Here is a 19,270-nt window from a genome sequence, read left to right as displayed (position 1 = left end):
CCTTTCATCATAATCAACTCCATGATCACATTCCTATAATTACCATGGTTGCATAACTTAGTCTCTTATGCATAGGTTTTCACAGTTCCTTCCATCATTATCTAGTTTCCCTTGAAGAATCAAGGGAAACTAGATAATAAAGATGATGATGAAACTAGATAATAAAGAAACTCGGTTCTTATATATGAATAAATAGTTTCTCCAAATTCCTGATACCAAATACATTCAAGTTTAGTCCATTCCTCTTATATAAATCCATTCTTCCCTCGTACTTACTCCATGCATCCAGGAACGCTCAGCCATTCCTTCTACACAGCCTGTGCATTGAATCATCTTGCTCAGTGAAAACTTCAAGTGGCTGATGCCATGTTTGTTCCCCCTGAGCAGAAATTCTGGTCTCTATCCAGAAACTAGAACATCCCCTCCCCTACAAAAACATACACAAGAAATATAGTGGGGGAATAAAACAATATTAGTCACTGCATTCTTTTATGCAATGGATAATACCTTTTATGGGCATGTCAAACATACTGTGGTTACTCTAAACTTTCTCCATTCAAGTATAGAGCAGTTCTATTGTCCTCCAGGTGGTTCACAGGAGTGAACCTGATAATCATACATCATGATGCATCCTATTTAGCTGGCAAATAGAATTGGTAAGATGGATAGGAAGGTGGTTGATTGAAAGTTATCAGAGAGTAGTTTATTCAGACCTGTGATTAGTGGCATGCTGCAGGATTCTGTTCTTGGACCACTACTGTTTAATTTGTTCATTAATGATATAGGAAATGATCTGAGAGGAACTGTTCAGTTGTTTGCTGATGATGCAAAGTTGGGTAGAGCAATAGTTAATACAGATGTCAAAATTTTATAGGATCATTTGGATAGGTTGGCAGACTTGGCAAAGGAGAATGGATGTCAGTTTAATGTGGCAAAGTGTAAGGTTATGCATTTTGGGGTGAAAAGATTACCAGCTGTATACCACATTGGTGGAACTGTACTCCAGGAAATTGATGAAGCCAGAGACTGGGGAGTATTAGTGGATAGGAAGTTAAAGTTTAGGAGGCACATAGCAAAAGTGGCTAAAACAACTCATCAGATCACTTGGTTAAAGAAGAATACTTTGACGAGCAGAGACAAGCAAGTTATTGTTCCTCTGTATCGAGCCTTGATAAGACCCCATCTTGACTACTGTGCCCAGATCTGGCTGCCAGGGTTTCTTCTTGATGGTGGAGAGGATCCAGAGACGAGTGACCAAGATGATAGCAGGTCTATGGAATGAACCTTATGAGAACAGGTTGAAGATTTGTGGGTTGCAGAAATTGGTTGATAGGCAGAAAAGGGGCGATATGATTGAGACATTCAAATTACTGAAGGGTTTCTATAAGATTAATTCAGAGGAAATTCTTTAGAACAGGTCTGATGGTGGGAGAACTAGGGACCAACCATGGAAACTGAATATGAGTGTAGTGAGCAAGGGTGTTAGAATAGGTTTTTTGCTTGGAGAGTAGCGAATGAATGGAATAGGTTGCCAGAGGTTATGGGTGCCATGACTGTGAATGAGTTCAAAACAAAGTATGATGGACAGTGTACAAATGTTGGATAGTTCTTGACATGATATTTAGGGCCTCTCTCTTGATGAGTCTAAGGACTCCTTAGAGCTGCCCATAATAATAAAATAAAAATAAGCCTGCTGCTACAATTCACTATTTTTGGAAGGCAGTCTGAGTAGTATGTGTTGGGGATGGAAGGCACTATTCAGGCAACAATATGGTAAAGAGAGATGTTTTCATGCTCTCTCTATATAGATGGTATTTAAGAAGCTTTCTTCTTTCACTGTATGTGATTATACTCTAATCAGCTCTTTACCAAAAGCATTACCACATTCATTTTATCAAATTTTACAGCATAAACACACATAAGTATTGCACATCACTTACAGACATCCTAGCGTAACATCCTGTTTTTAACTGAAACACATACATCAGATTCAACTACTGTGCATCTTTAACTGTCCTGACTGCACTCTCTGTGACTTTTCCTCTATAAAGGTAGCATTCTTATGCTGTTATGAGATCAGATATTCCATGCCAGAGAATGCAAAATCCAGAGTGTCTTATTTTTCTAGCTTATGGTTTTATTGCCTCATTCAGGCCCTCCCCCTTGGAGCACCTGTTTATGGTAGAAGGCACCTCCAAGTGATGATACTGTCCCCTTCATTCTTCCTCGGTTTCTTTGCTTTTCTATCTGTATTTTTCACTCTGTCTCTGAATTTTTTTTACTATCCTATTTTCCACTGGGATCCAACGCCCTGCTGCCGTGCATTGTGCCCCATTGACATCTAGAAAGTGAAATCCTGGTAGTCTTGCACTACTTTGGCCTCTGATTCAACAAGATGGGTTGTCCTGGATGGCCCAGCGAGGATTATTCCACTGGTAGGCTTGCCTGCAAGGGTCAGCAGTGTTGCACAGGTCTTCTTCTGCCCCATGATCTGGGGATGGGGGATCAAGGCTTGCTGTGATCTAGTATAGTGTCCAGGGTAGCCCTGGGATTCCACTCTTAATTGCAGTCATTGCTTGCAGGTCAGTAGGCATACATGTGGGGTTCATGGTGGGTGGAAAGCTCTGGTACTGAACAAAAATCATCAATCTTTCATCCTCAAATATTTCAGAGTCCCTGACAAGAGGTTTCAGCCAAGTACTGATGCTTTATATACATCATTTGATAACAGAAGTAAGAAATAAATGACATGATACACGTATAAATGTACCAGTGTTTCTGATCATCCATGCAACAATTGAAAAGCCAATAGGGAAAATGTCACCCATCTTTATTCCAAAGGGTTTATAGGACTTGCAGGATATCCCAAAACAGTTTAGAAACTTCGTTTTCTAGTGATAACCATGTGGAAATATCTACTCAGCAACACTCAGAAAAATTACTATATTGTACATCAGTGGGTGAAATACCAGTTACAGTGACACCTTATAAAACATGAAACTCTTCTATAGGAGTGATATCAGAATGAGATCTCCGTGATGTTCAAGATGTGATATGTTCAGAGCTTAAAGATTAGGGAGTGACAGGTAGTATGAGGTGCATCCAACCAGAAACATTGTCCTTTCTTTTGATACACTTAAGTTTCAAATGTCCTGTTAGGCTCTACTTCCCTAATCCACTGAGATGGTTTAAATGAGAGAAATGTGAACATGCCAAAGTGGAATGCTGGCCAGGTTGACTGAATGGTTAGCGTATCAGCTCTCTAATCAACAGGTCACAGGTTCAAATCCCACCAGGGGCATGGATGTTTGGGATTGTCTTTGAGTGGGAGATGAATTTCATCACCCAGTGTGAGACCACTATCCCGCTTATTGGAGGCTTGATGTCGTATGAAAAAGTTCCAAGTTTGGTCTCTAGAGCAGGGTTTCCAGACCATGTAAAAAAATAAATAAAAAATTACAAAATATATAAAATTAATAAAAATGGAAAAGAAATCCTTAGTCCATCCGCAGTACAAATGTACTATAGGTTTCATAATAACCTTTTGTGGGCACGAACGACATATAAAAAAAAAAAATGCTTGTCATGGCTCTATCACGTGTGCCTGATGTGGCAGTAAAGAGTATGATAACAAATCTTGCTCTGCAAAGAAAGCTAAATATGTCAACTGTCCCACTAAAGAGACCTCAATAAAGGTCGAAACTAGTCTGGGTAGTGGCCCTTCCCTTAATGCATAACATTATACATGTCATCAAGGAGATGTGTTTTGCATTATGGGAGATATTGAGATAGGAGTGATGTTAGCTTGGTCCACCTTGCTACAAGTTGCCCGAAGTTGTACTACCTTACCCCAGTACTGAAGATATTTTCAGGCGCTAACTTTGTTTGCTCGCACTTGGATAAAGGATTAAACTAAATTTATTATTATCATCTAGCTTATTCTCATGTATGTCAGAAGTAGAAGGATGAAAAACAAATACAAAAGATTATCAAAATGCAAAAGGTAAGTTAGCCACTACCGTGCATGTCCTGAAATCCTCTTATGCAGAGAAGGTTGTAGTTAAAGAAATATCAACAGCATCTCAAACTTGCATGTCTTCCACCATCTGATAATTTTACCATTCCAAACTTTATGATCATGAATGCTTCTATGTGAACCACATCAGTTGCACAACCCACAGTCTCATCCCTGAAACAACTCCAAAAATGGTCCCTTTGGTAAGAATCCACTTGTCAAAAAATTATGGGAAGGATATCACTTAAAGATAAACACATGACCTCCACAGAAAAAATGGGTACTTCAGTATCCACTGAAAGTAAATTAAATTTATCAAAGGATCTTGACACCATCAAATGATGTAGTGAACAATTTCCCAGAGTAAGAGATTGACACCGGCCATCCATACTTCCCAAAATCAATTGATAAATATAAGCCTGACAAAGGTAAGCTCTCAACCTCCCGAAAATTGAACAAGTCTACAAAACCGAAACAATAAGAAAATTTGTACCACGGAACTTTTTTGGGTTTCTCCAAAATAATGATGATATCAAAATTCTGTTGCAAGCCCCTCTATTTCTGCCTGCAGGAAGCTTATTTAAAATCCAGTGAGGACCTTTAAGGACTTGAATTGATTTGCATCATGTCCAGCTTAATACTGCTCTGGAAACAGTAGTACTATGTCAATCCATGGGATTTTATTATTATTATTATTATTTTGACACCTCCAGGGAGTCTAAAGACTCATTGAGGGAGGGCACCTGCTCTACAACTCTGTCTCTGCCACTTAATCCACAAACTGATTTCAACGACACCAACACCATCTACTGCCGATCACCACCACTAATATTTCCAGAGACAATCACAATTTATTATTACATTATTTTCCACCAGTTAAATGAGATTGAATTTGATAATCTTATACAGGTAGTCTAACAATGATTTGCACTTACGACGGCCAAAAATTATTATTAAAAATTCTCTAATTTAACTTTGCTGCCAGCATATACATACATATATCACATTGCTTTTGTATACGCATCGCAGTATTTTCCAATTTAAGGAAACAACAACAAGAAGATAAATATGGCGAGCATACATTTAACGCTAGTAAAGGTTGGTCAATTCAAAAGCTGATTTAACTTACATAACATATGAATAATGGAAGAAGCTGCTAGTTCCAATTTTGAAACTGCTGAAATTTTCAAGAAAAATATGAACGCGATGATAAAAGATGAAGGCTATTTGCTAGAGCAGATTTTTAACGTAGATGAAATCAGACTGTTCTGGAAAAGAGAGACTACATCGGCGCCTGGTTTTAAGGCATTTAAAGATAGGATTATGCTTCTTCTTGGAGGAAACGCTGCTGGTTTTAAATTAAAACCATTTCTTGTTTACTGTTCACAAAACCCCAGAGCTTTGAAAAACATTGACAAGAATAAGTTGCCATTTACTACAGGAGTAATCCTAATGCTTGGATGACAATTGTTTTATTCGAAAACTGGTTCTTAAATTGTTTTATTCTAGAAGTATGTGCCTACTGTCTTAATTGAAAAAACATTCCTTTTAAAATTCTATTGTTGCTTGACAACGCTCCAGGTCATCCTCTTCACATTGGCTATTTGAATAAAAATATAAATGTGATGTATCTACCGCCCAGTACAACAGCTGTGATTCAACCTATGGATCAAGGTTCGATTACTACATTCAAGACATATTACCTGAAAACTACATTTTCTCAAGCAATAACAGCAATGAACAACGATGTTATAACATTATGCGATTTTTGGAAAAATTACGATATTAACCAATGTATCCAGAACATTGGAATTGGAACTTCATGGAAGGAAGTATCAAAACAATGTGTGTGAGGAATTTGGAAGAAGTTTCTACTGCAGGAGACACTAGAAATCTAGAAATCAATATTACCGATATAGAAGAATTATCAGATCACGAAGAAGGTGAACTGACTGATCAAGACTCGATTTTTCAAAACAAAAGAGTTGTAGAAGAAGAAAATAATAATGAGGAAGATGAAGAAGAGAAATCATTAAAAAAATTTACTGTAAAAGGATTAGCTGAAGTATTTTCTAAACTAAATCAAGGACTTCAGCTACTCGAAAATATGGATCAAGACACTGATCGCTTTGCCAAAGTCTTAAAGCAAATTCGAGAAGCAGTCAGATGTTATCGTGAACTAACCAACAGACAACCTTAACCAATTTTCTGTTTAAAACAGCTACTCCTGATCGCGAGAAATAACCATATCGTCCAAATGAGTGGCAGTTACTCACCTGTTTAATTAAAGACACCGATTAATAAGTTTTATGTTTATGTTAACTAATATTTAAAGGAATTTCAAATTAAAGTAAGTGCACCATTTTTGATGTGTGTTTATGTATTTTTTTCTTAAATTTTCTTTCTTAATTTTGTATTTATGTATATAAATGTAAAATTATATGTATATAATTATTTATATGCTAATAAATAATTTATAAATGTTTACGTAAGTTTATATATTTTTAACCGTTTTAAGTTAAATAGAAACTTAATTTATGAAAATATAACAAAAATCAAACAAATCAAGAATTAAAAAAAGTCCTTGACTTAAGTCAGAATCGACTTATGACGGAGACGTTGGAATGGAACCCGTCATAAGTCAAGGACTACCTGTATTGCAGCTGTCTCATCCCTTACTTCTCATGGTTACTTTAATGACACAACACTGTGAGGTAGTATAAACACAAATGGACAAGGTCGTATCATCCAGTGAATGTTTGGCAATCATGACCTCTCCCTTTTTTAATAATAGTCGATACTTTCTTTCATATGCCTACCTGCTCACTCACATTTTTCAACAGATCTTACAATCTGTTCCCCCGTCATTTTTCCACTACTCATGGGATGTTGAAGAGAACATCTATGAAAGCAATCATTTTTCCAGTTATTTGCACTACACAGGAACCATGTTTTCCTACATGGATATGTGGAAAATGTACCAAGCTGACTAGACTGCTTTTTCTCATTTTGTAAAATTTCATGCTGAAGCAGTTAGTCAAACACCTGTCACTGAAGCAGTGAAGCATGTAACAGATTGTATTGTTCATGCAGCAACAGCTGAAATTCCGAAAGCATCATCTTGACATCCATTGTATTAGTGGAACCCTGAGTGCCAAGCAGCCCAAAGATATCAGGACAGAGTGTATTTTGAAGTATATGTGGTATATTTCATTGATACCCTGCTGCATCAAATCTCATTGCTTTCATATGTGCTCAGGCCAAAGCCTGTTATGTTAATGTCAAAGTCAAAAGCAATCTTGAATCCAGTTTACATCATCTATTAATCAAACAACCAATTCAAAAATTGTATGGGATAAAATCCAGAAAATGAAAGGCACTTTAGAGGTACTTGTGGCATAAATATAAAATAAAAAATTACTTGATAACTTACATAGTAATAAACTTTAACGAAAGTACAGATATTTTTTACTGAAAATAACAGTACATCATCAGTACTTAGAAACAACAAGCAAATCATAGAACATGAATACAAGGTACATACAGCAATTGGTTTACCAATTAAAAACGGTTGCTTCATGTTTCTTCTGATGGCCTAGCATTGAGGAGTGCAAATGCCACTTCTACTGAGCTACGCAGGCTGAGCCTCTCATGCATAAATATAAAACAACAAAATTACATGATAATCACAGTAAAGATATATCATACTGAAAATCATCAACAACAAATCAAAGAACAAGAATACAAGGTACATGCAACAATCAGTTTACCAATTAAAAATTGTTGTTGCTGCATGTGTAGAAATTAATACTAATAAATAATATTAAAACCATTTTTGTTGTTTACATAAAATGAGAATATCCCAAACTTTTCTGATTGTTCCAATTCAGGTAAGGCTGATTTAAAAGGGTTTCACAACTTTATTTGAAAAACATTCACATTTAAAACTTCTATGGAGAAATGAGCTTCATCCCATAAGGTGTACTGTGTTTAGTGTGAATACTATGCCGTGCCAGACCAGACTCGATTTCATTTGTTCAATCTAATACTGATGTTCATTAATTCTTTTTTTTCCACAGAATGGCCTGTCTGCCCAAAATATGTTAATTTACATTCACAAGGAATATGGTAAACACCAGCTAAACATAGAGGTGACAGTTCCTTTTTGTAGATGGTAACAAATGAAAAATTTTGATATGAAAATATGTGGAATTAAGGTGATACTTCTTCATTCTACCAATAGGTTCAGAGATAACAGAAATATATGGGATTGGAACCCTGCGGCCTGTCAACGAATCCTTAGATATCTGTTGGATTTGATGAGAATTGTAATCATTTAATTCCATTAAAGTTTTGATAGTGAGAAGTTCTTGTGAGCTTGAGGGAGATGAGCACACATTATGTGCTCTATTAATTAATAACTTGATAACACCAGTTTTTTGAGAGGTATGATGGGCAGACTATACAAGATTTTGAAACACTTAAATGCAGATACTAAAGAAAACATAAAATTAAACACCAAACTGAAATTAGAAGAATTTCTACACAGAATTGTGGACAGATAAATATTTTAAAAAAGACAACTGGTAATCATTTAATGAAAATGAAAAAGAAATAACTAAAGCAGAATTAGAAATCAGCCTGAAAGAAACAGAAAATCACCTCGAGAAGATAAGCTAGGTTCAGAACTATATAAATATGCAGGAACAAGATTAAAAGAAAGACCCCTATTATTTTTAAATAAAATTTATTCAACTGGTAACCCCTCAATAGAATGGAAAAAAGCAATTGTGATTCCTATCTTTAAAAAAGGTAGTAGAGATAACCCTAAAAACTATAGAGGTATAAGCATACTAAATTTCTGTTACAAAATATATAGCAGAATTTTAAATAGCAAACTAATGAAATATTCTGAAAACTTTATTTTAGAAGTACAGAATGGATTTAGAATAGGACGATCATGTATAGACCTAGCCTTTTGCCTAAAATTTATAATAGAGAAAAGAAGAGAATACAATTTAGAAACACATATCGCATTTATTGACTTTGAAAAAGCATTTGATAAAGTTAAAAGAAGCATTTTATTTAATATATTAAAAGAAAGACAAATACCAAATAATATCCTAAAAGCTATTATAAGTATATATTAAAATAATTAAATACAAATAAGATTAAATCATGAGCTATCGTATACGAGAGAGATAAACCAAGGAGTTCGACAGGAATGTCCCCTCTCAGCAACTCTTTTTAATATTTACCTAAATGGAATAAAAATTTCCATCAAGGTATTAAACTTTCTCCTAATGTGAACTTAAACACTCTCCTTTTTGCCGATGACCAAATAATAATTACAAATTCTGAAGATAACTTACAGAAAGCTATTTTAGATCTAAATGAGATAGCCAAATATTATGGTATGATAATATCAACAGAAAAATCAAAAACTATGGCCTTTAAAGGACAAGATCCAGCAAGAACTAAGAAAGTAATAGATAACAAGATCTTAGAACAGGTGAATTCATTTAACTATTTAGGATGCATGATCACATATGAAAATGAAAAAAAGATATAAATGTAAAAATTGCAAAATATTTAAAAATAACAGGTGTAATTAACTATATTTAAACCAAACCTAGTTCAAAAACAAACCATAATAAAAGTATACAATACATTAGCCCTACCAGTCTTATTGTATGGAAGGGAAATCTGGACAATAAAACAAAGAGACGAAGATTAATAACAGCAGAAATTAAGTTTATGAGAAAAACTGCAAAGTATACTCAATTTGATCACAAAAGAAATGAAGAAATTATGAAAGAATTAAACCAAGAACCAGTAATAGAAAAAATTAAAAAATATATAACATAAATGGATGGAACACGTTCAAAGAATGAAATAGAAAGATTACCAAAACAAGCCTTAAAGTACAAGCCATTAGGAAAAAGAAAAACAGGACGTCCTCTTAAACGATTCAAGGATGACTTCTAAGGCCGGAACAGGCCACGCTAGGCCTAAATCCTTGACATGCATGATGAGCAGACTCGATGAGTGTATCTGCCAGTAAAGATAGGTTTCTGATAAACACTGGTTGACAAATATTGGAGGCCGTGCGATTAAGGAGATGTCCAAGAATAGTAAACTACCAGCATTTTCCTTTTCCACTGTGAATTGAATGCGTAGGTGAAGGCTATTGATCTGATAAGAAAGTTCACTTTCGGAATGAGCCAAAGAGCAAAAACATCATCAATGTAACAAAACCAAAAAGCGGATTGGGGTGAATGGATGAAAGGCCAGGTAGTTAAAAAAAAAAATAGTTTGCCAAAGGTGGATGCAGAGAGTTACCCATGGCAATGTCATCAATCTGTTTGTAGATCTTGTTTTTCCAGCTGAAATATCCTGATTGTATAACAAATTTAAAAATCTTCACATTAGGAGGGAAATCATCATGTAGTAAACTAATAATATCAGATAACAGAATGTTGATAAATAGGCAATGTCAAAGTTGGCTAACACATCTGACTTGTATTTGAATATCCTTGATTTTTTTAAGAAAATGTGTACCGGTTGTCTTTGTAAGATACAGGGTGTTCGGGATAAATTTGACAGTTTCGTAAGGAAAAAGAAAATCTTCTTTGTATCTATTAAATTTAATGAATTGACAAAAAAACATTACAGGCAGAGTTAATTACAATACTATCAACAAGATTTACTCAAAATAATCACCATTAGCATCGATCACAGCTTCAATTCTGCTTCGGAACCTCGAACAAGCTGATGCTACAGTCTCCCTGGGAAGGGCCGCAAAAACTGTTTTAATTTTATCCATTAACTGGGCTTTTGTATTACTGGAAGTGCGATTGGTGTCTTTTTCAACTGCGCCCCATACAAAATAATCCATGGGGTTAAGGTCTGGGGAGTTTGGAGGCCAAACATTTGGACTGGTGAAGTCGTAGAAATTTTCAGACAACCATTTTTGACTTTTCCCAGAGGTGTGGCAAGGGGCCGAATCCTGCTGCCATACATACGGCCTACCCTTGTTATCCAGGGCTTGACTACAGTTAGCAACTCCACGAACAAAGCCCGCATTCCAATGCCAGGGTTCTTCAACACCTGTTCCTGCAGATTTGCGAGGAATTCTGCTGTACGAACGCAATCAGATCGTCTGCTAGGGATCTTTCTTCTTGCTACATCCTCGTAGTCACCATTGCAAGTCTCTAGTTCATGCCTGATTGTTTTTACTGTATTCAGGGAGCATTGGGCAGCAGTCGTAATATCCTTATTTTGATGGCGGGCACGAATCATCATGATACAAGTTATTCTCTTCCATGATTCAGGTGGGTTCCAGCTATCCATCCTTTCTGACATCTTGTATGTGAATGAAGAAGGGTCCAAACTTTTAAATGAAGAGAAGTGTGTGTTAATACATGTAACTTACGGAAAAATATAATTAATTATAAATATGTCAAATTTATCCCGAACACCCTGTATTATAAAAAAATGTAAATGCAATGCTTCTCTGGGACTTGGAAAACAACAGACTTCTTTCAAACTCACAATGTGGCTTTCATAGACAATGATGAACATTGATCATGTGGTCCATTTAGAAATGTATCGGACTCATTTTCTTGAAACAAGAGCAATAAGAAACAGCTTATGATGGGAGATATGGCATATTAAAAGACATCTTTAATCTTGGTCTAAGGGAACCTTCCTGTTTTCATTAAAATCTTTGTCCAGCCTGAATGGGAAGTCTGAATATAAAGGTAACATACTTCCCATTCCAAGTCTGAATGGGAAGTATGTTACCTCGGCTATGTCATCAAGAAGAGGATGTTTCCCAACGGTGTCTAAAGTATGACAATCTTCACTGATAATTTTCACTTTTCATTGACACACACACACAGAGATGATTTTTTACTCTTTGCTATCAAAGTTAATTTATAGCCTACATTGCCTACCATGAACTTCTTCTCATAGTAGGCCAAGTTCTTGGGACCCATCTTTATCAGAAAGCTTGCATTCCTTACATTTGTCAGTTTACTGACAAGTGCAGAAAAACTTTAAATATCCTTTACACTTTATCCTCTGCAAAATGGGGTGCTAATTGATGTTCCTTGCTCTGCTTTTATTGTGCACTTGCATGGCAAAAGCTTGATTTTGGGTCCCAGGTTTATAGTTCTTCAAGGGAAAGCATGCTTTACACATTATTATTACACATTACTGTATGCCCACAGATGCGAGATCCTTCGACACTTCTGCACTTGTCAGAAGAAGGAGAATCCATTCCGATAATAAGGTAATCAATCTGTCCTGTGGGATGAGTTGTTTATTATTACACATCGGAAAATTAACTTTTCTTTTATGAACACTGTAGTTTTTAAAGTGGTAACTATTTTGCTTGTATAACAGTTGGAAAAATTTATGTATAGAGCACATTATTTCACATGTTGGTGACCAATTCGTACATCCTCTATTTCTTTCTCCCCTTCAGCATGAATTGACTATTTTTGGCTGTCTGCCAGACCCGTTTCTATCAAGTGTGGGTGTAAACTGCCATTAATCCCTTTAGTATGCATGCCAAAGAGATTATACAAACTATTAAATTAATATTGATAACATTACCTGCACCAAACATAACATTATTCCTCCATTGCAGGTTTGCCATCCAGGCAACCTATTACTGTTCCAGCTGAGGTAGTCTCATGCTAAACCAACTCTCTACATGCAGTTATTTAACCACCCAAATGGCTACACAGATAGAATAATAATATCATTATTATTATTACATCACACCTCCAGGGAGTCCAAAGACTCATTGAGGGCACCTACTTTACAACTCTATCTCCACTACTCAATCCACCAACTACAACTGCCATCATCATCTACACCAATGCCATCAACTGCCCATCACCACTAGTATTTTTGCAGACAATTACAAACATCCATGCCTACGGTGGGATTCGAATCTGCAGCATTTTGGCTGGAGAGCAGCTATGCTAACCACTCGGCCAATAGGCTGGCAAATACATCAGAAATATATGCTTCAAATCTATGTAATCATGGAAGGCTTGTATGGTGGTTAATGCATACAGTGCAGTACACTCCGATTTTTTTTTTCATTCTACACTAGTGACTCAAGATCTGAGACCTCTGTTGGTTGTGCTGCTCCTCACATTACTATATCCCACCAAATCCTACTTGATTGCAATAATTATACTGCAGAGTTGCATGCCATTCAGCTTGCACAAGTGCAAGCTGAATAGCATAAAAGAAAAATGCCAAAAAGAAAATGGTATAAAAAAAATTTTTAATGGTATATTTAAAATTTTTTATACAAAAAATGGTATAAAAAAATTTGTATAGGCTGTTTCATTTCCTGTATATAATACACATCCAGTACTTTGAAGTTTTATGACTGTTATCCAAAATGAAGATCCATAATTTTGATGTTCTGTTGTGCTGGGTTCCCAGCCACATTGGAATTTCTGAAAATGAAACTGCAGATGCCACTGCTAGATCACTCGTACATTTTTGACATGCTGTTTGAGAGTCCCATATAGAGACTACAGATATTTTATAAGATCAAAGGTATTTATCCAGTTGCAGTTATCATAGGAGGAAGCCCTATCCTATCCCTCTCGTCTGTCCTAGGATGGGTTGAGCTCCCTCCTAATGAGGGGTTACTGGCATATTAATGCAGCTGGTTCGCCACTCCTCTGCTGCATCCCCTAAGGGTGATATTCATGACTGTAATCCATGTGTGTTCACGGGGCCGATTTGTCTGCTTGCGGGATGAAAAATCCCAGATAAACTGGGGAGAAAAACCCTGCTGTCCACGCCCAATACCGACTAACTTGGCTATGGCTGAGGAAGATCCTTGAGCTCCTCATGTCGTCGACGGGAATCAAACCTAGGACACTCCTTCCCCAGGCATATGGCTGCGAAGTGCATAGCCACTAGGCTAACCACGCGGACTAGGAGGAAGCACTGACAAACAAATTGCCTGAAATTAAGCATTGACAGTCTAGTCAATGTAGAAACAGAAGAGAGAAGTGTTCTTCTTGCTAGGCTCTGTATAGGTCAGTCATTTGACACATTCTTACTTACTGTGGCCTATGTTTGATGTGTGAAAAATGCAACTTGTTTGTCATTTGGGAGGGGGGGGGGACACCAGCACTTCACATGAGAGAGGAATAAAGTTTTTCCTAATCTAGCTGAGCTGTATACACTCAGCAGATCATATCAGACCCATACAAATTACATGAAGTTTTTAACTTTTTTACAAACAGTTAATTTATATAAGCACCATATGACCAAGAATTCTGTTTTTGTGTAGATACTGCATTGCTTGATTTATAAATTTTTTAAAATTTGCTTTTTTTTTACAGAATGTGTTATTTACTAATTTTATTTATGCCAAGAATTGAACACAGTTGAAAGGTTAATGTTCCATCATTCTTCAAACTTTGTTATGGATTTGCAGTTCTGTGTGAAATCAAATAATTTTGATGGGTTTTATTTATGGAACCGCTAGTTTATTATTCATTAACAAATTTCTAATATTAGTTTTTAGTTGACAAAAATTAATTGCCATGAATTTGTGAAGAGTATATCCATGTAATAAGAAACTATATGAAAATTCTTATTAAAATGTTCTGGTTATGTTTTTGTTAATAATGTTATTTTATTAGTTAGCATTATAATTGTTAATTTTATATTTCAAATTATTCTTCTATGCATTACAGGAAAATGGTATTGGCGAATTATGTAATGAAATATTTGCTAAGTGGTCTTTGTCACATTCTTCCAGTTCAGAAGTTGTGAATGGTACTACAGAATCAGGTATTATTCGGATTATCAATGTAGAGATATGCAGTGTTATATAATATAATTGATTGTAGAATGTTTCTTGCTTGGTTACCAAGTAAATTATACCAGATAAGAAATTATATTCTCATGTTAATTCTTTACCCAAGTATGAACAAACAATGTTTGAAAGTGAAATATCTTTTGTAACTGAGCTACTTGTATACAGACATGTATATTACTATGCATTATGGGAAGAATCACTATCGACTGATTTTGACCTTTATTGAGGTAGAAATTGGTGGAAGCTAGATCAGTAGAAGCTTTACCAGTGGAGATAGGGCAGTAAAGTAAAGGATTAAAACAATAATATAATTCCTTATCTAGTATAATTAATGATATTAACCTAATAATATCCTAATAATACATTCAAGTTTTTATGCTAGCATACAGAAATGGATATGCTTGTTTTTCATATTTGATATAATAGAATAATATTTTAGACATTTCAGACATTACTTTCGTTTGCTTATTTATTTAATGGGAAAGAGTCAATATGTCTAGCTGGATTTTAATGTAACCAACTATAAAAGGATGGATAATATTCAGAAGGAATGAGTTCAGTGTATTTTATTTCTAGAGGTTAAATAAATTTGAAATACTTAAATACAGCAATTAAAAAACTTAGTTATAATGGTCACACCAGAATTCAAAAATTATGCAGTGTAGCCTTAGATATACCTGAATTAACTTGCTCTTCACCAGATATAGATTTGCAATGAATAAGTTAGGTTCAAGCATTTATAGAATTATTCTACTACTAAAGCAACACATAGACACAGTTGAAAAAAATTATTTAATTAAGATAAACTACAAAAATTTCAATTCATGTATTGTCGAATCATCATCAGTGTAATACAATTGAAAATTAAACAGCAGCAAAGGTATAGAAAGAATGGAATTTCTCCTTATAAGCAGTCACAAGACAGTAAGGTAAAAACCAGTACTATTAGGAAAATTTTGCGTAAATAAACAATATAGTTCTTATCAGTAATTGCCTAGATTTGGCATGGAGAGTATCGTTAAGGTTGAGATATTGGCAATGCAGAAGTATGGGCAGTTCTTCCTGGTTTACAAGTTTTTTTTTTTTTTTTTTTTTTCCGATCAACAAAAAATTGAAAATATGAACATTAATTGTAATAAATAAATGCTAAACATTCATAAATATGGCATTTCAAAGTACGCACATATCTATTCAATACTTGGCATGCATTCAGGCAGACAAGAGCAATTCACTAACTTGCATAACAAACAGCAGTTACCATTCTGGTATACAAAGAGTGGGTTGGTCTTCATTTTCACTCTTTTCTAATGTCACATTTATCTGTTTAATTAATTACATTAAGCCAGAATGAATTAATACTATGGCAAGTGTAAATAAAAAGAAGCAGTGAAAATGAACCATCAATGAATGTGCATTTGATAATGATGAAGCATAAACGTTCTTTAACATTTGTATGATATAAATAAATTCTTTATTAGTATAATTTGCTTGATTTTAAAGGGTATGGCTTCATTTCTTTGGATAAATAAAACATTGTTTAAGCATAAAATATCATTTTGTTGACCATTATTTAAATTAATATTACTCTGGTTAAATTTCATTGTTGAGAACATATCCCTGTTTTTAACATTAAGTCTATGGGAAATAAATTTCGGCTTTACAAGCTCATACTAGAAATGAATTAACTCAAAAGTCAGGAACTACTTGTACTTTGGAACTTTCTTTTAAGAGGTGCTCATACTTATGGGAACATCCATGTAGTAATTTGGTGTCATTCCAAAGGATTTTGTGGCTAGTATTAGTAAATCCCATGTTCTTCTGCACATGATTTGTGTAGTTTCTTAGAGGTAATGTAGGAATGATTTTTAGAAAGGTAGATGGAAACAGATCGACTTTTTTTTTTTGTTTTGATGATAATATACTTTTTATTTATTTATTTTTTATTAAAAACAAAAAAATATTTTCACAGATATAATCTAGTCACATTTGGCTTGTTACACATGCGGTGTTTGTGAGCTTTATTTTTTATGTAAATCTCACTCATGGAAGCTTTATTAAGCGATTTTAGTACATTATTATTATTGCCATAGATTGTGGATAGGCTAAAATTAGTCATCATGCAAAAAAAAAAGAGGAAAAAAAAAGTTGTTTGAAACATGAGTGAACTGTTGATTTAATTGTTGCATATTTAAGCTTACAGTATAGAAAATAATTTATTTTGCCATTATTTCACTCTGTGGTGTGTATTGTGTTCTCTGGCACTCTTGCCAGTATATGTGTAGGGATGGTGTACAAGGGAAGTTGATATCAACCACTACTTGAACAATAAATGCAAACCGAGTAATTATTATGGGGAACATGAACTATGGATTCTCTGGCATTCAGCATAAGCAGAAAGACATAAACAAAAATGCAACTACATTCGTTGTCTTCACTGTACTCAGATAGTCAACTGTATCATTATCATGTAAAAATAGTTTTGATTATCACATCATTAATGGTCAAGGTAGCATAGGGAACATTATTGATGAACCAAGTGAGAAAATTAAATCGAAACTTTGCATCTACATCCACCCAAAAACAGATATTAGTTATAAAAAAATTAATGTTTCACAACTATAGTGAACTAAATGCTATTTCTGATAACTAAAAATGAATTTAGGAAAAAAAAAAAATTGTTTTACAAATCTTGATAATGTTTAGGAAGTGGATGGAACATTTCTATCACATTATACAAATTAAGGATATAAAGTGGTCAGCTTTAGTAATACATCTCTATTACATAAAGTTCTAATTGATGTGAAAAGAGTGTGTGTTATCCCATTCCATAAAGGATGATCAAAAGTGAAGGCAGTCTGACAATTTCATTTATTATTTTTCTAAGTAGGGATTAAACACACCAGTGAATTTGAGGGATAAGTAAAAAAGGATGGTGTTGATAATCATATTTCATGTGTATTCATTTAGCTATTGGATGTCCAGCAGGAATCACTGGCAGTCTGCTGTTCTCACTGTTTATTAATGATATTATTGATCAAGGAATTAAAAATGTCAAAAATTTGCAGATAACAACACTGAATTGAAGAAAGCAGTCAGTGGTGATAAGGCATAGTCATTGTTTCAATTCTATTCAAATAAGATATTTTAAAAATCATCTTCCATCTTAACAGATTACACTTAGGTGACCTGTTACAGCTAAGTAACTTCATATAAATATAATTAATGTTGTGATAGGATGGTTAATCCTGTGACTAGTTTATACATTTTGCTGGATGAAATTTCAACCAAAAAAGTAGGCCATCACCAAAAAAAAGATGTGGAAGATAGTGCATTTGAGGCAGTTTAGTGTGTGAAAAACAATAGTTGGTTGCTGTAGGTTGGGGGGAGGGTGGGGGTAAAAAGGAAGTTGATGTCTCTAAGTGTTTGAATAATAAATGCAAACTGGGTAATGTTTATGGGGGACATCAACTGCAGGAATATAGATTAGAAAAAAATATTGTATAGCAGTAAGGAAATGGAATTTATTTGCATACTAAGAATAATTACTTGAAACAGTGTAATGAAAGGGACTCTGGGTTTGAGAGTGTTGAATCTAGGATAGCATTAGAGAATCTGTTTATCATGTATTCATGTAGTCTTAACTTGGAAGGATTCCAAAGCATGAAATTTTCAGTTAATAAGGTGTACCTATGTATGGAACTGCAGGGAAGATTATTATTAAACACTTAAGAGACAGCTTAAAGTAGTGCCATGGTATAAAAATTTGTAAGGGAAGATATTAGCAGTGCATGGGAATTGGTCAAGGGTTGTCTGAAAGAAGCGGTCTTATATATCCCTGGAGCCGCAAAAAAAATGTTTTGGATGGTATTATAAAGAGAAAAGTGATCAAGCTTGCGAGCAGTACAAGGTGTAGGCAAGAAGGGTGACCAGCATGGTAAAGAAGACAAAATAGATTATAAGAGGAAATTAACTGAGCAGGCTAAAGCAAATTCTGTGTGATGAGTAAAAGGAAGAATGACTATAGAAGTATAACTTTAATGAATGTTAATTTTAGGGAGGTGATAGGAGTAGTTACTGAGTAGTGACTACTTTGCAAAGGTTCTGTCATCTAAGTGAAAATATTACAGCAACAGATCTAGGAATAGCACTTGATGACTTGGAAGTACTTTGCATACTGCAGAATCTCAATGCAAATACAGCCATGGGTTTAGCAAATTGATATAGCTTGCATGCTATGATAATGTATAAAGGAATTGGCATTGCCTCTGATTAGGCTGTTTGACTAAAATCTCAGCTCTGGTAAACTCCTAAGGTTACAGAAGGAAAGCAAAGTAGTTCCCTTGCATAAAGGAAGCTCCAAGACAGAGGTAGCAAATTATATATCC

At 34.7% G+C, this 19,270-nt stretch overlaps 1 protein-coding gene across 1 annotated transcript in view; it reads left to right on the top strand.

Moving 5' to 3' along the window:
- Positions 1–19,270, top strand: part of LOC150097461 (coiled-coil domain-containing protein 43-like) — a 63,355-nt gene that overhangs the window by 6,099 nt on the left and 37,986 nt on the right. The window contains exon 2 of the mRNA XM_090407238.1: positions 14,761–14,857. Within this exon, the coding sequence (XP_090263364.1) occupies positions 14,761–14,857 (97 nt within the window). The remainder of the gene's footprint in view (positions 1–14,760; positions 14,858–19,270) is intronic.

The sequence above is a fragment of the Typopeltis vanoorti genome, chromosome 17, assembly GCF_054136105.1.
Source record: "Typopeltis vanoorti isolate ZY-2024b chromosome 17, IOZ_Tvanoo_1.0, whole genome shotgun sequence".
Lineage (NCBI taxonomy): Eukaryota > Metazoa > Arthropoda > Arachnida > Uropygi > Thelyphonidae > Typopeltis > Typopeltis vanoorti.
Note: the sequence above shows the minus strand (reverse complement) of the source record. Positions and strands in the feature narration are given on the sequence as shown.